The sequence below is a fragment of the Macaca mulatta genome, chromosome 20, assembly GCF_049350105.2.
Source record: "Macaca mulatta isolate MMU2019108-1 chromosome 20, T2T-MMU8v2.0, whole genome shotgun sequence".
Taxonomy (NCBI): domain Eukaryota; kingdom Metazoa; phylum Chordata; class Mammalia; order Primates; family Cercopithecidae; genus Macaca; species Macaca mulatta.
Window position 1 is genome coordinate 53,368,478 of NC_133425.1, and position 20,662 is coordinate 53,389,139.

General features: G+C 56.8%; 1 protein-coding gene and 3 long non-coding RNA genes across 53 annotated transcripts in view; 3 read left to right on the forward strand and 1 right to left on the reverse strand.

Moving 5' to 3' along the window:
* Positions 1–227: 227 nt before the first annotated feature.
* On the forward strand, positions 228–2,440 carry LOC144338056 (uncharacterized). Its single transcript, XR_013411818.1, has 2 exons — positions 228–1,503; positions 1,954–2,440. It is a non-coding gene; the product is annotated as an uncharacterized LOC144338056 (long non-coding RNA).
* The window catches only part of KIFC3 (kinesin family member C3), a 105,416-nt gene continuing 85,381 nt past the window's right edge, over positions 628–20,662 (reverse strand). For 26 of the 50 annotated variants that reach the window (XM_077986090.1, XM_077986084.1, XM_077986083.1 and 23 more), the window contains 15 exons: positions 15,242–15,307; positions 14,568–14,711; positions 14,223–14,462; positions 13,235–13,408; positions 12,507–12,654; positions 12,297–12,427; positions 9,302–9,413; positions 7,890–8,071; positions 6,567–6,671; positions 4,585–4,715; positions 3,883–4,006; positions 3,508–3,637; positions 3,192–3,421; positions 2,717–2,851; positions 1,792–2,247 (listed from right to left, as the gene is read on the reverse strand). In XM_077986090.1, the coding sequence (XP_077842216.1) occupies positions 1,879–2,247; positions 2,717–2,851; positions 3,192–3,421; positions 3,508–3,637; positions 3,883–4,006; positions 4,585–4,715; positions 6,567–6,671; positions 7,890–8,071; positions 9,302–9,413; positions 12,297–12,427; positions 12,507–12,654; positions 13,235–13,408; positions 14,223–14,462; positions 14,568–14,711; positions 15,242–15,307 (2,421 nt within the window). In that variant the 3' untranslated portion in view covers positions 1,792–1,878. Of the gene's footprint in view, positions 1,324–1,537; positions 1,565–1,791; positions 2,248–2,716; positions 2,852–3,191; positions 3,422–3,507; positions 3,638–3,882; positions 4,007–4,584; positions 4,716–6,566; positions 6,672–7,889; positions 8,072–9,301; positions 9,414–12,296; positions 12,428–12,506; positions 12,655–13,234; positions 13,409–14,222; positions 14,463–14,567; positions 14,712–15,241; positions 15,308–18,158; positions 18,421–20,662 lie in introns of those variants that run through there. The other 24 variants (XM_028841202.2, XM_077986089.1, XM_028841199.2 and 21 more) reach the window with 3 other exon arrangements.
* Positions 3,354–4,927, forward strand: LOC144338041 (uncharacterized). The gene is made up of 4 exons (XR_013411800.1): positions 3,354–3,592; positions 3,845–4,014; positions 4,149–4,261; positions 4,408–4,927. It is a non-coding gene; the product is annotated as an uncharacterized LOC144338041 (long non-coding RNA).
* Positions 17,848–20,092, forward strand: LOC144338054 (uncharacterized). Its single transcript, XR_013411816.1, has 2 exons — positions 17,848–19,829; positions 19,881–20,092. It is a non-coding gene; the product is annotated as an uncharacterized LOC144338054 (long non-coding RNA).

Sequence of the window (20,662 nt, forward strand, 5' to 3'; positions counted from 1 at the left end):
CAGGGGCAGGACTGGAAGGCACCTGCCCCTTCTTCTGAGCAGGGCTCTGATCAGCTGTCATTCCCTGCTGGAGCCCCCAGCACTGGCTGGCGGGAAAGGGCCCACTGCTCTGTGGTCACTGCGACAGGTGGGCCCCCTCCTGCTCCCAAGGCAGGGACCAGGTACAGCCCTGTCCCGGGGTGGTCAGGGTCCTCGGCACTGGAGGAAGGTGGCGCGGACCTCTGGCCAGTTCACTGAAGAGGGAAAAGGCCAGGGCAAAGGGTGGGCAGTGGGTGGTGCCCAGCAGTAACCCGGAAGGCCAGCATGGTTTGGGCAAGGCTTTAATGAGCTTTCGAAGCTCTCTCCAGCCTTAGTTTCCTTCCCATCAGTAACATGGAGGGAGGTCGGTCAGTTATTGTGGGCACACGGTAGGCACTGCATGAGGTGACTGTGACCACAAACAACAGAGAAAGTGACCCAGGGTGGGACAGCGCGGGCTCCCCCCAGTTGTTAAGGATGCATGTCCCTAACTGACCTAGAGGACAGCTCCTGGAGGGCTGTCACCCCGGGAGTCCACAGGACCTGCCAGTGCCCCATCCCCCTTAGCAGACCAAGAGGGGCTCACAGGCCAAAGTTTTCAGACCATACTTGTGTAAAAAGGCTTTTATTTTAATAAGTAAAAATGGCTAAGCTTCCAAAAGTTCTTAAATAGATTTCAGAGGGAAGAAAATTCAAGAGACCAGTGAGCCAGGCAGGTGAGGGAGCAGCAGAATCCCCCACCCACTGGCTGCCTCTGTCAGCCATAAATATGGCGCGGCCCCGTGGCAGGAGGCCGTGCGCCTCTGTACACACCCCAGCTGCGGGACCCCTCCTTGAAGGAGAGGGGCGGGGAGGGCTGCCCTTGGTGCCACCAACCCACCCCAGTCCGAATGGTTCTTGAGCCTGCCAGGAGGCTCCTTGCCCACCCACGAAGGAGGGGGCTGGCCAGTCCTGCAAGCTGAGGAGAGGAGCTGGGGCAGCCTGGGTGAGAGGCCCGCCCTCCTCCACTCTCCTGCCCTCCTCACGGGGCCCAGCTCACTGACAGCCCAGGCCCGCCAGGAAGAGCAGCCACCCCCGCTTTTCCGCCCATGCAATTTGCACCCAGAGCCACAGCCGAGAGACACCGTTTCCTTCTGAACATGTTTCTCATCTCTGAGGGGAGACGGGGCAGAAGAGGAGCCTTCACTCTTGCCTCCACCTCCGGGGGTCCTGGCGCTGCAGCAGGAACAGGCCGGTGAGGCCTCGGGGCCCAGCTCCAGGCCCAGCGGGGTCACATCCGTCACACAGGCAGTGGCCGCGACTTCCCTGCAGGGGCACCGGGATCATCAGCCTCTTGTCCACTCGCCCACCGGCAGCCCACAACAGGTGCCACCAAGAGCAGGAGGGAACCCAGCAGAAGCAGACAGACAACACCAGCGGAGGCCAGACCCAGCCCTGAGCAGCAGAACGTCCCAGCGCAGCCCTGCAACCCATGGCGGCGGGCAGGCGGGTAGCCCTGGGCCACTGGCCCCACACTCACCTAGAGGCTGCAGCCCCAGCCGTCAGGCTGAAATCAAAGTGACAGGCGTCTCACTGGTGGGCCTGCCTCAGGCCAGTACCCCACAGGACCCTGCTGCTGCTACCCCTTTGGACTCAAGGACAGGCCAGGCCTTCCCATGATCTGGGCTAAACAGGGGCTGGAGTCCTGGATCCCAGTCCTGTGGTGGGGCTCACTCCTCACCTAGGACGTAGGCAAGCCCTGCCCTTTCTATCCCCAGGGCAGCTGAGGTGCAGGGAGGGGGATGCAGGGACTGCTCTGGAGGGGGCTTACTGCACAGGCCCAGCCAGCCCACCCTCAGAGAGCAGGGTCCCAGGGTAAAGTCAGCACCCCAAGCTGGGAGGCTGGGGTCTCCTTACACTACCCCTCCCCACGGACCTTTCATTTCCCACCTGCAGACTGAACACAGCACTGTCTGCCCTGACGACTGCCTGGGGGCAGGGGAGGTTGTAAAACAGGTTCTGAAGAAGTTGTAAGAACTTTTTAAAAAGGAAAGAAAATAGAAAGCCAATCCAGGTAAGGGCAGCCTGGTGACTATTATCCTGGGGAGACTCCCCCACCCACACTTCCACCCCAGGCTCACCCGAGGGCTGCAGCTTCCTCCGGATGGATCCAGGGCGGCTACTGGTCCCAGAGCTGGGGGCTGAGTGGGCCCGTGCTGAGGGCTGTGGCGTCTGACAAGCCGGCTCCCACTGTCAGCAGGGAAGGGCGGGTGGGCGTGGGCCACGGCTGCCCTGGCTCCCCACCCTGCTGTGCTGCTCTCTACTCCCCTGCCCTGCCTCCTAACCTCCTAACACCCAGTTTCCTCATCTGCAAAATGGGCATGATGCTCGTGCCCCAGCCTCAGTTATGGTAAGAATTAAACGAGATAATACATATAAAGAAGTCAACTAGTTACCACTGTGTGCTAGGTACAACTAGTACCTACTGTGTGCCACCCCCACGGCCAGCTGGTCACCCCACAGGAACCTCTGAGGCCAAGAAGAATTACCTGTACTGAAGAGGCTCCTGGCTGTGGGTTCCAGCTGTAGCTCCACCCACCTCCGGCAGCTTCCCCGCCCCCACTGCTTCAGGACGTCCCCGCCCAGTTCCCCACTCCTGCCATGACCCAAAGTCTCTGACCCAGGGCCACCTGAGCCAGGCCTGTGACAGTCCCCGTACCTCTAGATGTTCCTGGCTCGACCAGGACCCAAGCTCTGCCCTGCGTAGCCCAGGCCCCAGCTCCACAGAGCGCACCCGCTCAGCAAACTTGAGAGAATAGAGCGTCTCGCTAGTGTTCTTCTCCACGGGGGACACCTACGGGACACAAGAGCTCACTGCCCAACCAGGCCAGCTGGAGGGACAGCAGGGCCAACAGAGGGAGCTCACAGCTGGGGATGTCAGAAGGCTTCCTGGAGAGGACTGAAAGATGGGGTGAGAGGGCAGGCAAGGTGGCAGAGGTAGCGTGGTCAAAGGTGGAGAGGAGGGACTGGGAGTCACACAGGGTGTGTGTGGCCAGGTCTGGGGCTGGGGGCTGTTGCTGACTATGGAGCTGCTGAGACAAGGGTTCCTTTGCACAGCCTGGGGTGACCGGGTCTCGCTGCTAGCGCAGCCCCTCCACTCTAGGGACTGGCCCGCCCTAACCCAAGGCACTCACCTGTACCACCATGAGGGTCTTGCTGTCACCACTAAGTGAATCCTGCAGCAGGTAGGTGAGCTTGGAGTTGCGGAAGGGCACGTGGCCCTGGCGGGAGCGCAGGGCAGCAATGACGTCCCCCAGAGCTGACAGCGACTTGTTGATGTGCTGTGCCTCCCGCAGGCGGCTGCCCTCAGCCCCCGACTTGCCCACGCGCTCGGAGCCAGCCAAGTCCACCAGGTTCAGCTTCCCTGCAGGGAGGGCACCCAGCAGATCAGGCCTGCCATGCCCCTTGTGGTTGTGGGGATCCTCAGGCCAGGCTGCCCGCCACTCTCACCCGTGGTGCGGAGGCCCGTGCTGCAGTCCATGCCTCGCACCGTCACGATGAGCAGCGCATGCGAGCGGGAGCTGTGCTCGTTGAGGTTGGTGAACTCCGTCGTGCGATTGGTGTGGCCGAACTCAAACACCTGGGGGATTGGGAGCGGGAGGGCAGAGGCACAGCGTTGAGAATGGGGTCCTCAGAGTCACCTGGCCCCAAGCACCCGTGAGGAGTTGGCACCACCCTCTGCAGTTTAGATGAGGGAACTGAGGCTCAGAGAGGCGTGGGGACTTGCCCAAGGGTGCGTGCTTAGGACACAGCAGAGCCTACATTCAAACCCAGTTCTGTCCTCTAGAGCAGCGTGGCTGTGGTCAGGGGCTCCCTCCTCCACACCTTGTTGATGTCGTCCACGCTCTGCACCTGGAACTCAGTCAGCCCTGGTACATACAGCTGCCCACTGCCATCTGGGCATAGCCGGATCTCCAGTTTTTCCTGAGGCTCTTTCCCTAGCAGGTCCCTGGAGGGGTAGGTGAGACAGTCACGCCCTCCTCCCATTTCTGGCTGCTGTTTGCACTGCACCCAGCCCCCCAGCCAGGAATGTTCCCCCAACCCAGGAAGCCTTCTTCAGCCATCAGCTGAGCGCATCTCTCCTCCTCCAGCTCCTCCACCGCATTCAGCTGACGCAGAGATCTCACTCCACAATGCAATGAGCCCTGTGGGCAGGGCCCCCAGCTGCCCACTCTCACCCACAGCCACCTGGTGCAGCCCACAGGTAGGGGCAAGGATTGCCTGGGTCTGGGCTAGGGCAGGCTGAGAGAGAGCCCCTCCTCCCCACAGGACCACCCAAACCGATGGGCTGAGTCAGGACTTGCAGCCAGGTCCCTTGATGGCCTCATCTGTTCCCTGTACTCCCTTCAGGAAGACCCCACTTCCTATCCCCCATTGCTCCAGCACCACTCCAGAGGACCCCAAAACTGCCCCTGAGGCCTGCTCCCCACATGCTGGGGCTCCCACCTGAGGACCTCATTCCAGCACCACCCCGGAGGACCCCAAAGCTGCCCCTGAGGCCTGCTCTGCATACCCTGGGGCTCCCACCTGAGGACCTCGTTGTAGATCTCCGCGGCGCTGACGGTGATGGTATACTCCCAGTCAGACGCCTTCTCCTGCACCTCGGAGAAGAGCAGCTGCAGGGCCCGCTGGTTGATACCTGGGTTCTCAGGGGTCCCCTGGGGGCAGAAGGAAAGGCCCCAGTGAGCCAGGCCTGTCCCCAAAGATGCTCGTGTGGCGTCTGTCCCCCAAGCCCCTTGGTTACTCCTCACAGGCAAGCCTCCTTGCCCAAACCTACCTACCTGCCACTGTCCCCCAAAATGCCCTCCACCAGCTGCAGGCAACTGCACCTCTATTTCCCCACCATTAAAATGGTATCGCCCTGCCAGGACTACCCTGAGACTCATTGTCCGGCACTGGGGTGAGGGGCCTGGCCCAGACCCCACATAGGCCAGCTGACGGCCAGATGCATGCCTGGCCCTGCGGGGCCACCTGGGAGGGGTGCTGGAAATGAATGACCCCACCACTGCCCAGAAAGGGGCTCAATCTCAGGGAGGCTGAGGCCTGGGCTCTGTGGGTGGTGGAGAGGAGGCACAGGGAGGAGTGGACCAGTGTCCTGGGGCAGGAGGGGTGGGCCGGCCTTTCTAGAAGGAAACCTGGAGTCCCTACCTGGGCCCTCGAGGCCCTGGGAGCCTGGCCCTCGCCCTTCTTCTGACAGTATCTCTCACCCTCTCTCTATTCCTGCCGCAGGGGCCTCCTGGTCGGGCCTCAGGTGCCCCTGGCATGCTCTGGCCTCTTGGCCTTGGCCCTGCAGCTCCCTCTGCCCTGGGTGCTCCTCTGACCTCCCCGTGGTCGGCTCTGTCATCTCCCTCAGGGAGGCTGCTCCTTCGCCCAGCACCCCCAAACGCCCTGTCCCTCCCCCTAGTCAGTTCCACATCCCTGGCTTTATTTTTCTCCCTGGCCTGACAGGACACTTGCTGATTTATGTGGACTGTGTTGCCTCCCCACAGCCAGGTTGGCACTGTGGGGAGGGCCCCCTGTGGAGGCAGGGACTGTTTGGGTCAAAGCTGTACCTGGCACAATGCCCGATATGCCTCAGGCATCAGCAGATACGCTTGAGGACGAACGCTGATGTTTCTGGTGGTCAACTCAACTCTAAGCAATCCCAAAGCAGAACAGGGAGCCCAGGGGATGCTGCACACACCCCCTTCCTCCTCCCACCTGGCCTGGCCTGCCCCCACTAACTAGTCTCACTAGTTCCAGAATTGAGGGAACAGCAGAGTCCAGATGGGAAATAGAGGGCCGCCATGACAGGCTCCCTGCCCAGCAGGCCGGGCCAGCCCTTTCCCCTGCCCAGATGCCGTACCACCTGGCCTCCTTCTGACCTAGGGAATCCCACAGCACCCCTCAAGAGTCAGGGCTAGCTTTCCACTGCCCTCTGCCCACAGTCAAGATCCTTCCTCATCTCAACGCCCCCCTCCCTGGCCAGCCACCTGCTCCACCACACCTGGGAGGGCGCCGGTGACGGGCAGGGAGAGGAAGCCTTGGCCTGGCCCCAGGGGCCACCAGCAAGAGCTGGGCTCCCCACCACAGCCTTCGCATGCCAGTCTTGCCCTGGGATCTCCTTGAGGACTGAGACCAACCACTCATCCCAGATCCCCCAGGCCCGGCCAAGGCAGCCATAAAGCAGGGGCGTGCAGTGCACAGTCAAGGTGAAACGCAGCCCCGGTCCTGAGAGAGGTGGGTGGCCTGCCCTGGACTCTGTCCCCAGGCCAAGATCCCTGTGATGACAGACCCCCCTTGCCTCTTCCCCAGTCCTGCTGGGCCCATTGTGGGTACCGTTGGGCAAGGGGGCCCCCTCTTAAGGCCTGGTGCCTTGGGGCTAACACAGATAACTACAGCCTCTGCTCCTGGGTTGTGAGGACCAAATGAGGCAAAACACACACTGCACAAAACTCCAAGACCAATGAAGGAGCCCGCATTCCCTTCATACCTCACTGTGAACCCCCACCCCGTGGGGCAGCACCCACCTCCATCGTGTATGTCTTGCCGGCACCCGTCTGGCCGTACGCAAAGATGCAGACATTGAAGCCATCGATGCAAGAGGTGATCAGGGCCTGCACCTCCTGGAACACCTGGGAAGATGGTGGCAGGGAGGCTGGTGGGGGGCTTCCAGGGCCACTGGGACCACCAGCTACAAGTCCAGCCACCTCCCCAACCATGCTGTCCTTTAGCAACACCACAGCACGTGTTACTGCAGTCACTCAGCTCACAATGATTCGTGATTCGTGAGTCATATGTTAGACATCAGTGGGCAACTGGGCCGCCCAAAGACTGCAGGGAAGACAGGCCGGTGCCTGCTGCCCTTCCCCCAGCTCCTCCTGCTCTCTCTCAAAGAGCGCTCAGCACAAGGAAGGCAGAGGCCAGCACATGCCTGGGGACTCTCTGGCCTGGGCCTGCCTGCCAGCCATCAGCGGATGGGGGCAAAGACAGAACCAGACATGAGAACAAGAGGGCACAGGCCTTGGTCCGGCTAGCAGGTTGGTCTGGGCAGAGACAAGGGAAGAGTGGACACTGAGAACACATGGTTCTCATACAGCCTCAGGGGGTCGGGGGATTCCTAGGAAGGCCCAGGGGACTGATACAGGAGGGTACTCCCAGATGGAGAAGATGGGCAGGGTCATGAAGACAGATGGGGCCATGTGGGTGGGCAGTCACAGCCATGAGGGTGGGAGGGGCTGTGATAGTGGGAGGGGCCTGAAGGTGGGTGAGGCCACATGGTGGGAGGGTGGGAGGGGCCTGAGTGTGGGTGGGGCCATGCAGATGGAGGGGCCACAGCATGAGGGTGGGATGGGCTGTGATGGAAGGAGGGGCCTTGAGAGTGGGCAGGGCCATGCAGTAGAAGGAGCCACGTGGATGGGAGGACCCAAAGCCATGGTGGTGGGAGAGGCTGTGGGTGGGGCCATGTGGTGGAAGGGACTGGATATAGGAGGGGCCACATGGTGGGAGGAGCCATAGCTGAGAGAATGGAATGGGTTATGATAGTGGGATGGGCCTTAAGGGTGGGCGGGGCCACATGGTAGAAGGGGCCTTGGGGATGGAAGGAACCACAGCCATGGGAGGGGATGGGCTGTTTCTGGATCTCTCCTTCCAAAGGAGGCTTCTAAGGCCTTCAGTCTTAACTTCCCACCCTCTTCTGTCCTCCAGAGGAAGGTGCGGGACCCTGGCTTCCCACTTCTGATTCCTGTACCCCCCACTCTTAGGCTTCTTCCTGCCCAGCCCCTCTCCCTCCCTGTGAGTCCGTCTTTCCCTCTCTCCATTGCTTTCCCTTTCCCGCATGGGGCCACACTCACGTCCTGCTGCGAGGCCTGTGGGGAGAACACCTTGTCCAGCTCGAAGGACACAGGCTTTCCCTTGTGCAGCAGGTGGATGATGGAGTCGTCGTCGGCATCGAAAGTCACAGCATTGGTGGCCTCAGGTCCTTCCCCATCCTCTTTGGTGACTGGCCGGACACGAGCAATCACTCGGATGTTCCCTGGGTTGGTTGGGGATGGGGAAATGGGCCCAGGCCATGTCAAGACCAGTCTCCACTCTGGTCCACTGGTGTCCCAGGCAGACCAGTTGGCCTAGGAGTCCCCTGACTTTTAAGCACAGCCCCCTAGGGGAAGGGGGCCCACAAAGCTGTTATCCATCATTCACACTATAGTATGCATTCACTTAGTACATTTCTTCTTGAACAGACCAGCTGACTGGGGTGGAGCTCTGCCTTGGGGATGGGGAGGAAAGGTCAGTTGTGGGGCTCAGGCACTGCACCCAGTCAGGATGAGACGCCAGAACGGATACTCTCTTTTCCTCCCTGGACTTCAGTTTCTTCATCTAGACAATGAGGGGCTTGGGCCCCAGTGAGCAAAGAGCCTTCTGAATGGCAGGACAGGGCTTAGGAATCAGATGGGCATATAGGCCTGGCAGCAGGTGATGACTGATGGTGTATCTGAGGGCCCAGATAGTGGGGCAGCCACAAGGGTATCTGGCAGCATGAGCTGGTCATGCCACCATCTACTTCCAGCCTTCGTTGGGATTCCTGTGTTCTTGTAATGAAGAGGAAACATCCCCCACTTCCAGCATGGCCCACCTGCCCTCCCTTTTCACCCATCTGTTCCAGCTCACCATCCAGGTCTCAGCTCTAACTTTGCCTTCTCTGGGAAGCCCCTCAACACATTTGCCTGTCCCATACCCAGGAGAGCCTGTCTCAGCCCTGGAAAGGGGCAGGGTTGGGGTTCCCTGACAATCACCATTGTCCATTCTCATACTAAAGTGAGCACCGGGAGGCAGTCTGTGGGGCCATGACCATAGCCTCGGGCTGGAACGGCACCTGGCACAGAGCAGGCACTCTAGAGCTCCATGCAGTGCATGGTGGAGTCTCAAGCTTGACCAGGCCCCAGGTCAGAACAAGTGGCTTTCCAGCTGCCAACAACCCAGTGCTGCAGTACCACACCCCTCGGCCATCCAGGGCCTGGGGAGTCACCTGCCCAAGCACTGGGGCCAGGGCTTCTGAGCTGGACAGACTCAAGTTCAAATCCAAGGCGGACCATTTAATATCCCTGTGGCTTTGAGCAAGTTCCCTGCCTTCTCTGTGCCTCTGTTTCCTTATCTACAGAGATGGGATTAGAATAGCGCCTCAACGGTGGGGTGAGCTCCAGGCATGACTGCCAAGCCAGGTCGAGGCCCCGAGGCTGGTGTCCACCCCCAGCCCTCCTGCAGTCACCTTTCAGCCGCACGAGCTCGTTGTGGCACTTCTTGCGCAGCTGCAGCTCACGGCGGTACTTGCGCAGCAGCTCCTGGTTGTTGCTGTTGACCTCCTCGATGGCCTGGCCTATCTGGTGGGGGGTGCACACCACTGTCAGGGGGTCAGCTCCATCAGCCTTGCTGGCCCAACTGCCCACCCCTGAGGGGTGCTCACTGCCTCCTGCCCCTGGCTGAGTACCTGACACACACTATCACATGTCAGACTATCGCAATCACCCCTCTGGGTAGGTACTGCTGCCATCCCCATTTTACAGATGATGAAACTGAGCCCCAGAGACTCTAAGCTGACAGCTCAAGGCTGCTCTGCTAATAAGCATAGAGCCAGGACTCAGCCTCCACACCATAGCATGAGTGCTTGACTGTGATTCAACCAGACTCAAATTCCAGCTCTGCCCCTGAGTAGCTGGGGATCTGAGACTGCTGACTCAATGTCTTTAAGCCTCAATTTTCACATCTGGAAAACAGGGATAATACCATCTAAATCATGAATCTATAAAGATCTCCCAGTTACATTTCACAGGGGGAAAGAAGATGCAAAATCACACATACAGTATCCCGCTGTATACAGAATCACACGTCCCCTTTCTGGGGTAGAAGGAAAGTGTATACAGTGTATACAGTCGTCCCTTGGTAACCATGGAGGATATAAAACTCCACAGATGCTCAAGCCCCAGATATAAAATGATATAGTGTTTGCCTGTAACCTACACATATCCTCCCATATACTTTACTTTTTTGAGACAGGGTCTTGCTCTGTTGCCCAGGCTGGAGTGCAATCACAGCTCCGTGGACGTGGTGGAAACTCACCATGAATGGTGTTATCTTGGCTCACTGTAGCCTCGACTTCCCAGGCCCAAGCGATCCTCCCACCTCAGCCTCCAGAGTAGCTGGGACTACAGGTGCAGGACACTGCACTCAGCTAGTTTTTTTATTTTTGTAGAGATGGGGTCCCACCATGTTGTCCAGACTTGTCTTGAACTCCTGGGCTCAAGTGCTCCTCCTGCCTCAGCCTCCTGAAGTGTTATGATTACAGGCATGAGCCACTGTGCCCAGCCCCGCCCATGTCCTTTAAATCATCTCCAGGTTACTTACAATACCTAATACAATGAAAATGCCAGGTAGGGGCTGGGTGCGGTGGCTCATGCCTGTAATCCCAGCACTTGGGGAGGTCAAGGTGAGCAGATCACCTGAGGTCAGGAGTTCAAAACCAGCCTGGCCAACATGGTGAAGTCCTGCCTCTATTAAAAATACAAATCAACAACAACAACAAAAAAACCTAGCTGGGCATGGTGGCATGTGCCTGTAATCCCAGCTACTGAGGAGGCTGAGGCAGGAGAGTCACTTGAACCCGGGAGGTAGAGGTTGCAGTAAGCTGAGATCCCGCCATTGCACTCCAGCCTGGGCAACAAGAGCGAAACACTGTCTCAAAAAAAAAAAAAAAAAATGCTGTGTAAATAGTTGTTATATGTTATTTTTACTTCTATTATTTTTAAATGTTGTACTGTTATTTTTAATCTTTTTCAAATATTTTTGATCTGTGGTTGTTTGAATCTGGGAGCGCAGAACCTGTGAGTGGGGGAAGGGCCTACCATATATTCACACACACACATATCAATTGGCTTAAGCATGCTCAGAATGGTCAGGGAGAAATGCTGAGAGGCCACACTGGGGGAGTTGGGTGGGTGGCAGAGAGGCCTTTCCTATTCACCTGATGCCCCGCTATGGAGTTTGACTTTTCACCATGTCCACGTATTATTGACATACTCTTTTAAAGAAGAACTATAGCCGGGCGCGGTGGCTCACGCCTGTAATCCCAGCACTTTGGGAGGCCGAGGCGGGCGGATCACAAGGTCAGGAGATCGAGACCACGGTGAAACCCCGTCTCTACTAAAAATACAAAAAATTAGCCGGGCGCGGTTGTGGGCGCCTGTAGTCCTAGCTACTCGGGAGGCTGAGGCAGGAGAATGGCGTGAACCCGGGAGGCGGAGCTTGCAGTGAGCCAAGATCGCGCCACTGCACTCCAGCCTGGGCGACAGAGCAAGACTCCGTCTCAAAAAAAAAAAAAAAAAAAAGAAGAACTATATTTTGTTCCCAAAATATATTAGTCTTTGCAAAGCTATCATACAAATTCAAGGAGCTAACGGCTATAAACAGCTCGACATGTAGGAGGCACTTAAGAGGCACTGGCTATTCTCATATATACAAGTACAGCTTGAAAGAATTAAGTTAAACCTAACAGAGATAAGACTGTATCGGCCAGTCATGGTGGCTCACACCAATAATCTCAGCACTGTGGGAGGCCAAGGCAGGAGGACTGCTTGAAGCCAGGAGTTCAAGACCAGCCTGGGCAACATAATGAACCCTGTCTCTAATAAATAATTTTTTTAAAAATATGTATGTAGCATGTTTTTTGTTTTTGAGATAGAGTCTCGCTGTCACCCAGGCTAGAGTGCAGTGGCACGATCTTGGTTCACTGCAACCTCCACCTCCCGGGTTCAAGTGATTCTCCTGCCTCAGCCTCCTCAGTAACTGGAATTAACAGGCACCTGCCACCATGCCCAGCTAATTTTTGTGATTTTAGTAGAGACGGAGTTTCGCCATGTTGGCCAGACTGGTCTCAAACTCCTGACCTTGTGATCCGCCCGCCTTGTCCTCCCAAAGTGTTGGAATTACAGGTGTGAGCCAACGCGCCTGGCCTGCATGTTTGAAATATGAAGTTATCTGTAACATGTTTGGTTTAAAGAATCATAGTAAGACAAATAGCCGAATGCCTGCCCTAAGCAGTCTAGTTTCAAACAGGGCCTATAAGGGCAGCAGTAAGTCATGATGGGTGGGGCAGGGGCTGCTGTCTGAGGGGCTTTGTCTGAGCTTTGGAGGGGAGCCCTGGGTGGATGTTGTGCCTCTCCCAGTGCGCTCCCTCACCCTGGACCCTCCCACCCACTGCCCTCGCTCACCTCGGCCTTGACACTCCTGAGGGCCTCCTGCAGCAGCAGCGGGAAGCCGCGCACCTGCCGCTTGAGCCCGTTGTAGTCGTTGGTGAGGGTCCGCAGTGCTGGCTGCAGGGTCAGCAGGTTGGTCCGGACGCCTATGGGGACACTTGGGCTGTGAGGCGGGAGGGGATGAGAGGCCGCGGTGTGGGGTAGACAGGGCCCCAGTCAGCTCACCTGCTAGATTCTCGTGCACAGCCTTCATCTCCACCTGGGCTCTGGCAAAGGCCTCCTCAATGGCCCGGTTCTTGTCCTCTTCCAGGGACTGCATCTCCTCCAGCATCTGCCCATGGGCCCGCTCCAGCTCTGACTCGTACATGGCAATCTGGCAGCCAGACCAGGAAAAGGCTCAGTACCTCGAGGTGTGGGAGGGAGAGGGGCAGGTGCCATACCGAGAAAGAAGCCCCACTGGTCACCTCCCATGCCCATGAACACACATGCACACACACGTGTGCACACACGGAGGGGTAGAATGGCCTTGTCTCTCTCCCCGTAAAGGGCTGTGAGCTCTGTACATTGGCCCCCAACACCAACCCAGTACTAAGCACACATCAGGTGCCCAAGTCACGTGCCCTCAGGAAGGTAGGAGAGGGCCTCTGTGATGACAGTGACGAGTACCACTGTAGAACTTACTGAGCAAGCCTGTGTGCTGGGCCCTGGGCAAAAAGCTTCCTGGGATCACGTTCCTGACTCCCCACTCTGAGGTGGGTTCTGGGACCAGATCGTGTTATAATAGATGAGGAAATGGACACCGGACAAAACTTGCCCTGGGTCCCATGGCCATCGGGGAGAGGAGGGACTGGACCCCATGTCTGTGGGGTGTCCGAATGCTTAACCAGTGCATTGGCCCAAGGGCTTGTCTCTGGCTTCCGGGCTGGGTGTGTGCCCCCACACAGCCTGTGTACCTGCGCCCGGAGCCGCGCGGTCAGCTGGTGTGAGCTCTGCAGCTGCTGTTCCATCTCCTTCAGCACCTGCCTCTGCATAGCCACCTGCTCCTGCAGGTGCTGGTTGCGGGCCTGGGACTCGCTGAGGGCCTGCTTGGTCTTAGACGACTCCACCTCCACTGTCTTGATGACATACTGCAGGGCGAGGGAAGAATGGCGCGTGGAGCCAGCAGGCACCAGACCTCACCCCAGACCCTGAGACGCAGCCGGCCAGGGAAAGGAACTCTCAGGAACATCCCACTCAGAAACCTGGAAAAAACTAGAGGAGCCTTGAGGTCCTGGCTTTCCAGAAAGCTGGGGGGTCTCCTGGAACCTTCTCTTTTTTTTTTTTTTTTTTTTTTTTTTGAGACGGAGTCTCACTCTGTTGCCCAGGCTGGAGTGCAGTGGCTGGATCTCAGCTCACTGCAAGCTCCACCTCCCGGGTTTATGCCATTCTCCTGCCTCAGCCTCCTGAGTGGCTCGGACTACAGGCGCCCGCCACCTCGCCCGGCTAGTTTTTTGTATTTTTTAGTAGAGACGGGGTTTCACCGTGTTGGCCAGGATGGTCTCGATCTCCTGACCTAGTGATCCGCCCGTCTTGGCCTCCCAAAGTGCTGGGATTACAGGCTTGAGCCACCGCGCCTGGCCTGGAACCTTCTCTTCTTAACAAGAGGCTACTATGAGCCTGCCTGGGGCCCCATCCTGGGTACAAACAAGAAAGGCAAAGATGGGGGCAGAATCCAGAGGCTGCGCTGCATCTGTGCCTGGCACCTCAGTTGTTGGATACCTACTCGGTGCCTGGCTCTGGATACAGGAAGGGAAAGGGGCAGGATCAAGCACAGAATTGGAATGATTCCTCCACCCACATGCACCTACCTATTGACCAGGTCAAGCTCCTCTTATGGGCTGGCCCTGCCCCAGGCACCAGGGGCATTGGGCTGAGGCACAGATCAGGTGGGCCAGGGCTCACCTTGACAGGTGGGGACTGGGCCCGCAGGCTGGCAATGGTCTCGTGGCTGTCACGCAGGCGCCGGCTGAGTCGCTCCTCCTCCTGTGCCTTCTCAGCCAGGCAGTCCTTGAGCCGCAGCTCCACCTCAGCCAGCCGGTCAGTCTTCTGCTGCACCTCCAGGTTCAGCTCTGACAGCATGCCTTTGCTCTCCGCCATCTCCAGCTGCAGCTGGGACAGCTTGTCACGGAGCTGGGCACTCTCCTGCAGCCAGTGGGAGGCACTAGATGAGTGCAAGGGACAGGCTCACTCTGAGGACCCAGGGTGGCCCTCCAGGACCAGCATGGGGGCTGCGGCCATTCTGCTCACCTGGCTGTGCTCACAACCCAGGCAGGGACCTGCTGGCTTTGCACGTAGCTCTTGCAGCTCGGCCTCGCAGCGCCGCATCTCCTGTCTCAGTCGCTCATTCTCCACCATCAGCAGGTCCCGGTGCTTCTCCAAGTCGGTGCCCCCCTGCAGAGAGCCAGGGCCGAGGGGGCGCATGTGGTGAGGGCAGATGGCAGGGGAAGGAAGAGGGGCCAGCGGAGATGGCACAAGGGCAGGGGAGAGAGGGGAGGTGAGGAGAAAGGCAGACGGAAGGAGAAAAAGAAAAGGCAAGCGCAAGAGAGGAGGAAACGAGCTCAAGAGAGAAACCAAGAGAAAGATAGTGGAAGGCAGAGTCGAGAAGGGTGGCAACCCAGGGCCTGCTCGCCCTGCTGCCCCTATTCTGAGTGTGAAAGTCACAAGGAGAGACATATTTCTACCAGGGTTCACACTCCTGTTTAATGTCAGCAACCGGGAAGGAATCTCCCACCCCTTGGAGCCACAAGGCCTCTGAGGGTACCAGGACATAGGGATAAGGCTCTCGGTGTGTTTCTGAGACAGGGTGGGATGGATGTGTGGGCTCAGCAGAGAGAGGGTTGCACCCCTGCCCCTGGCAGGGCCCATCTACACAGGGCCAGGCCAGCCCCCTGTGCTGCCCCAGGACAGCCTTGTGGCCTCACCAGCTCAGATCGCAGTCGGCTCACTTCCTGGGCCTGGCTAATGAGCTTCTCCTTCAGGTGTTCCACCTATGGGCACAGAGTCAGGAGCAAGGTGAGACTCAGTTCTCAGCTCCAGCCCACACCCAGGCCTCCTGCCCAGCACCAGGGATGACTGATGTGGCCGTGGCTTCTTCTAAGGCTGTGGCCTTAGGTTCCCCTATGTTCAAGCATCCCGTCACACCTGGGACTTCAGGTGAGCGAAACCTGGGCTGGTACTGACAGCCTCCCGCGCCCTCTCCCTCCACAGGACAGAGCCAGCCCCAGCTCTTCAGGAAAGCCCAGAGAGCAAGTGCAACCAAAGCCACCCCAACGCCACCTGGGACCACCCAACGGCAGCCCACCCTCGGGACCCCTCACTCCACGAGCCCCTTCTGAAGCCCTGTCCCTGCCTGTGTCTATGTAATGTCATGTTCTCTCTCCTCTACCTGCCTGTGTCTATGTAATGTCATGTTCTCTCTCTCTCCTCTACCTGCTTGTGTCTATGTAATGTCATGTTCTCTCTCTCTCCTCTACCTGCCTGTGTCTATGTAATGTCATGTTCTCTTTCCTCTACCTGCCTGTGTCTATGTAATGTCATGTTCTGTCTCTTTAAAGGGGGCCCCAGATTATACATACTCCAGGTCCTCCGAGCCCTGGATTCACCCTGGCCCAGCCCCCAGAATTTTCCACTTGGGGTGGTCTCTGGCAAGTCGACCTGTGGAGATGGGTCTTCCAGTAGCCAGAGCACACTTAGAACCTGTGTCCACCCCTGCTCCCAATCTGCCTTGCAGGAGAGCTGTGGCGGCCAAGACTATTAGAGGGGGAAGAGGGTGTGCACCCCATGAGGAAGCCATGGTTACCTGGCTTATCCCGACCCCAGAAGAGGGGACACCATCATGGTGCCAGTCCCATGAGGGCAGATCCCAGGGAAGCAACCCTTCCCCAGAGCTGTCCTCCAGCCAGCCATCCCCTCCCAAGGCCCAGACCCTGGTCTCACATCAGCCCACCCCCAGAAACCTCTCCTCAGGAAACAATCCGCAGACACAGACTTTGGCTCCAGCTTCCGTCAGGGCATGTTTAGGACTTTTCTTGCAGAACGTCCTGTAGTGAGCACCCCTCACCTCAGGAAAGGTATGTTAAGAGCCAGATTCCTATGTGGTAGTTTAGGAGGTTTACACAGCTGGGTTCTCATTACTAAATGACAGGCAACAACGTCCACTGACTACAGGTGAAAGCCAGGTAAGGCGGGTGAGGGGCTGTGCGGGGCTGGACTCCCAAGAACCCCCTAAGAAGGCGGCCACCATTTTTTCCCCTCAGACCACGGGAGGTGAAAACGTACACCGGCATCGCGAAAATTCTCATCTTTCAAGAAAGGCCTAGGCCAGCCTGAGCAACATAGCAAGACCCCATCTCTACAAAAATTTCAAAACTCAGCCGAGTGTGCCAGTGCACGCTTATAATCCCAGCTGTAATCCGGAGGGTTAGGATCACCTAAGCCCAGGAGTCTGAAGCTGCAGTAAGCTATGATAGCACCACTGCACCCCAGGGTGACAGAGCGAGGCTGTCTCAAAAAAAAAAAAAAGAGGTTTAGAGTCTGCCCCCTTAGCACAGCCAGCAGCATGCATCAGCCATAGTTAAGACAGGCCAGACATCTGGATTTTGCGGGGTGTGTGTAAAATCTCCCTACTTTACATGGTTGAGATGTCATCAAGCTAGTCCCTGTCATCAAACAAGGTAGTGTTCGGCCTCGGAGGTCCCTGTCTCCCAGGGCTGGAGAGAGCGCTGACTCACAGCAGTTAGGCCTGCTCTGAGTGGTCAGGGGTGGACCAAGGGATCCACCCCCACCTCTGAGAAAAAGGCCAGGGAGCTGGCTTTGCCTACTCACAGTGGGGCAGGGGGATTCCAAAATGCAAGACCCAGGTGAAAGGCTGGGGACCCAGCCAGGCCTCCTGGGGGACAAGCAGGTGACCCAAAGGCCAGGCCCCAGGAGGTCAGCTCTGCTGCCACCTGGACAAGCACATTCCTTCCTAGCAACACGCTGGGCCACAGGCCAGGCAAGGAGGCAGAGCTTGCACCACTTCTCTGCCCACTCAGTGCCCGACGAGAGGACGGCTCAAGTCCTTTGGCCCCAGGTGGGAGTAGGGACAGTTTGCATGAGGCAGCCTTTCTGCTAATTTAGTCCTAAAATTGAGAATACCCTAAATACCCACGCTTAGAGGAGTGGGCAGCTGAATTACAATGTGTATACACATTACATGGACATTCAGTCATTACATCCATGTTTATCAAGAGTTTTAAATATCATGGGGAAAGGCTCAACATATTAAGTCCAAGAAACATCTGAAAAACCATTGAATATACAGTACTAAAAAGTAGGGATCTCTGGGTTGTGGAATTATAGTTGACAAAATCTTTATGCTTTTCAGTAATTTTTTTTTTCTTTTTGAGACAGGGTCTCACTCTGTCACCCAGGCTGGAGTGCAGTGCCGCGATCTAGGCTCCCTGCAGCCTAGACCTCCTGGACTCAAGCCATCCTCCCACCTCAACCTCCCGAATAGCTGGGACTACAGGCACATACCACCACGCCCAGCTAATTTTTTTTTTTTTTTTTTTTTTTTTTTTTTAATATATAGACAGGGCCTTGCCATTTTGCCCAAGCTGGCCTTGAATTCCTGGCCTCAAACAATCTTCCCGCCTCAGTCTCCCAAAGTGCTGGGATTACTGTTGTGAGCCACTGTGCCCAGCCAGTAATTTTTCAGTCTCAAAGAATATGTATTCCTACTCTTCCTACCCTGACATAAGTGAATCGACTTCCTTTTCAAAAGGCTGGAGTCTCCTTCCACCCCACCTCACTCCCCCAGACAGGTTGCCGCCTCAGCATGGGGCTGGGCGTGCTGACCTTGATCGTCTCCACTGTCGTCACTGCCAGGCACTCCGACCCCGATGCAAGGAGAGCGGGGTTTGCCAGTGTTTGCTGGGGGTGGGAGGCGGGATAGCCACTGGCCACCTGCCTGCGGCCCGGGGTTCTGTTCTGTCCTTGCATCACAATGGGAACCTGGGGGCTCCTGGGTTCTGTCTGGAATCTCAGAGGGGTGCCCAGAAGGAGGTGGCTGCAATGTGGGGGGATCAGGCTCGGGGAGCATGGGGGATGGTGAGGGAGTTGAGGAAGGGGCTGTAAAAGGCCCCTTTACTCAGAGATGTCAGACACTAGGTCATCTCTGGCTTGTTGCGGGCAGCAGAGCAGGGGGACTGTGGCTGAGACGCAGCAGACTGGCACCACGAGCACTCTGGCCCAGGCACCAGTGACCTGCTCCGTGGCAGGTGGTTGGCCAGCTCTACTGGGTGTAGGTCTCGGGCTTGTGGGGAAGATGTCCGCTTTCTCCTGTACTTGAAGGCAGGCAATCTCTCAGAATTAGGGAAAACAGGCAAGAAGTCAGAGAGAAGTGGAGGCACCTGGGGAAGGCCGATGGGAGACGGCCTGGGAGCAGTGAAAGCCAAAAGCAGGCAGAGCCAGAAGGCAGGGCCTTCCTCAGGGGAGACCGAGGGCCCTTCACACACTCACCGCAGCTCCCAGCCAGCAAAGGCCGTCCGTGTCTCTAAGCCCACCAGGGGAGGGTCCCGAGCGCCACCGTGGGCTCGATACATACTTGTGGCCGCAAAGGGGCAGCGGGCACATGCCTGAGCCCAAGACACAGGATGGAGGAGAAAGCAGGTTCCCCACTAGGCCGCTGAGACGGTTCCAGGACAGCATGGACGTCAATCCAGGGCTGAGGACGGACCAGGCTGGGGCTGTGCGACACTCCTCCCAGGCCCAAGCTCTTCATCAGCCAGAGCAACTAAGTCACGGGCCTGCTGCAGGGGGCCTCGGCCCTGCCTGCTCAAGGGGAAGAGGGAGCTGGGCCTGTCTGCCTGCTTGACACCACCTGCATTTACACTTCACAGGCAGAAGCTGCTCGACCGAGGGCGGGGCCGGCCAGCCCAGGTCTGTGTTTTCTCAGCTGTCTGCTTCCAAGGCGGCCTCTTACTATCACAGAGAGAAAACCTGCTGGTTACCTCTTTACCTCCCACCAAGCCCAGCAATGATCATCAGCTGTCTGCTAAGGAAAAGTGGCCTCTCCCAGGCCAAAACTGCTGAGCTGGGAAGGCCAGAGGGCCCGGAATCCAGACAACCTCAAGGAAACTCAGCCCAGAGGCCAGCCGGGTGGCCCTGGCAGCACACTCTGTGGAGCCCACAGAAGGCCTGATCCTGGCTCTATGACCACTGGCCAGGCCGGTCTGTCCCCTGTCCATGCCACCCTGCCTCTGTTGCCAAGTCTTCACCTCTGGGTCCTTCTGCCACTGATGGGCAAGTAATAGCAGCTGACAATTTGAATTCTTAAGCCAGGCTGCCCAGGTTCTAATCCAGACATTCTCTTACCCGCTGGGTAACCCTGGACAAGTCTCTTAAGTTCTCTGTGTCTCTTATTTTCCTTATTTGCATAATGAGGCCACCTCTTGGAGGCTGTCTCGAGGATTAAATGAGTGATATATGCGAAGGAAAGGTCTGTGAAGGCAGGGATTTTTGTCTGTTGTGTTCAGCACTATACTCCCAGTGTCTGAAACAGTGTCTGGTACACAGTAGGTGTTCAGTAAGTACATGTAGGAGGAATGCTGAATGCATGAGGGGCCAGCCAGAGCAGAGCTTGTGGATGAGGTTGGTAAGCAGAGACAGAAAGGGTGGGGGGGCTGGAGTGTGCTGAAGGATGCTCATCTCCACCAAAGGCAGGAGCTGCCACTCGACCTCAAGCGGTGGGTGCCATGTGGGAATGTCAGCTCAGAGGTGCCACATCTTCCAATATTTCATGACAAAAAGGAAGTCTAGAGTTTGATATGAATTTAATTAAGATTTAAATGTTGGAATTAATTTGATTTTAAAAGCAGGACAATTAGAACTAATAAATTCAGCAAAGTTGAAGGACACAAAATGAACACACAAAAATCGGTTACATTTCTACAACTAACAATAACAATCCAAAAAGGAAATTAAGAAAATAGTTCCATTTACAATAGCATCAAAAAGAATAAGGTACTGAGGAATAAACTTAACAAAGGTTAAATATTGTATGCTAAAAACTACAAAATACTGGTGAAAGAAATTAAAGATGACACCAATAAATAGAAAGACATTCCATGTTCATGGATTAGATGTAATATTGTTAAGGTGTCAATACCACCCAAAGTGATCTACAGATTCAATGCAATGCCTAACAAAATCCCAATGACATTTTCTGAAGAAATAGAAAAATCCTTATCAGGGGACACCATATAGCTAAAACAGTCTTGAAAGACTGAAGGTCTCACACTTCCTGATCCCAAAACTCATTAAAAAGCTACAGCAGTTTGGCCAGGCGCGGTGGCTCATGC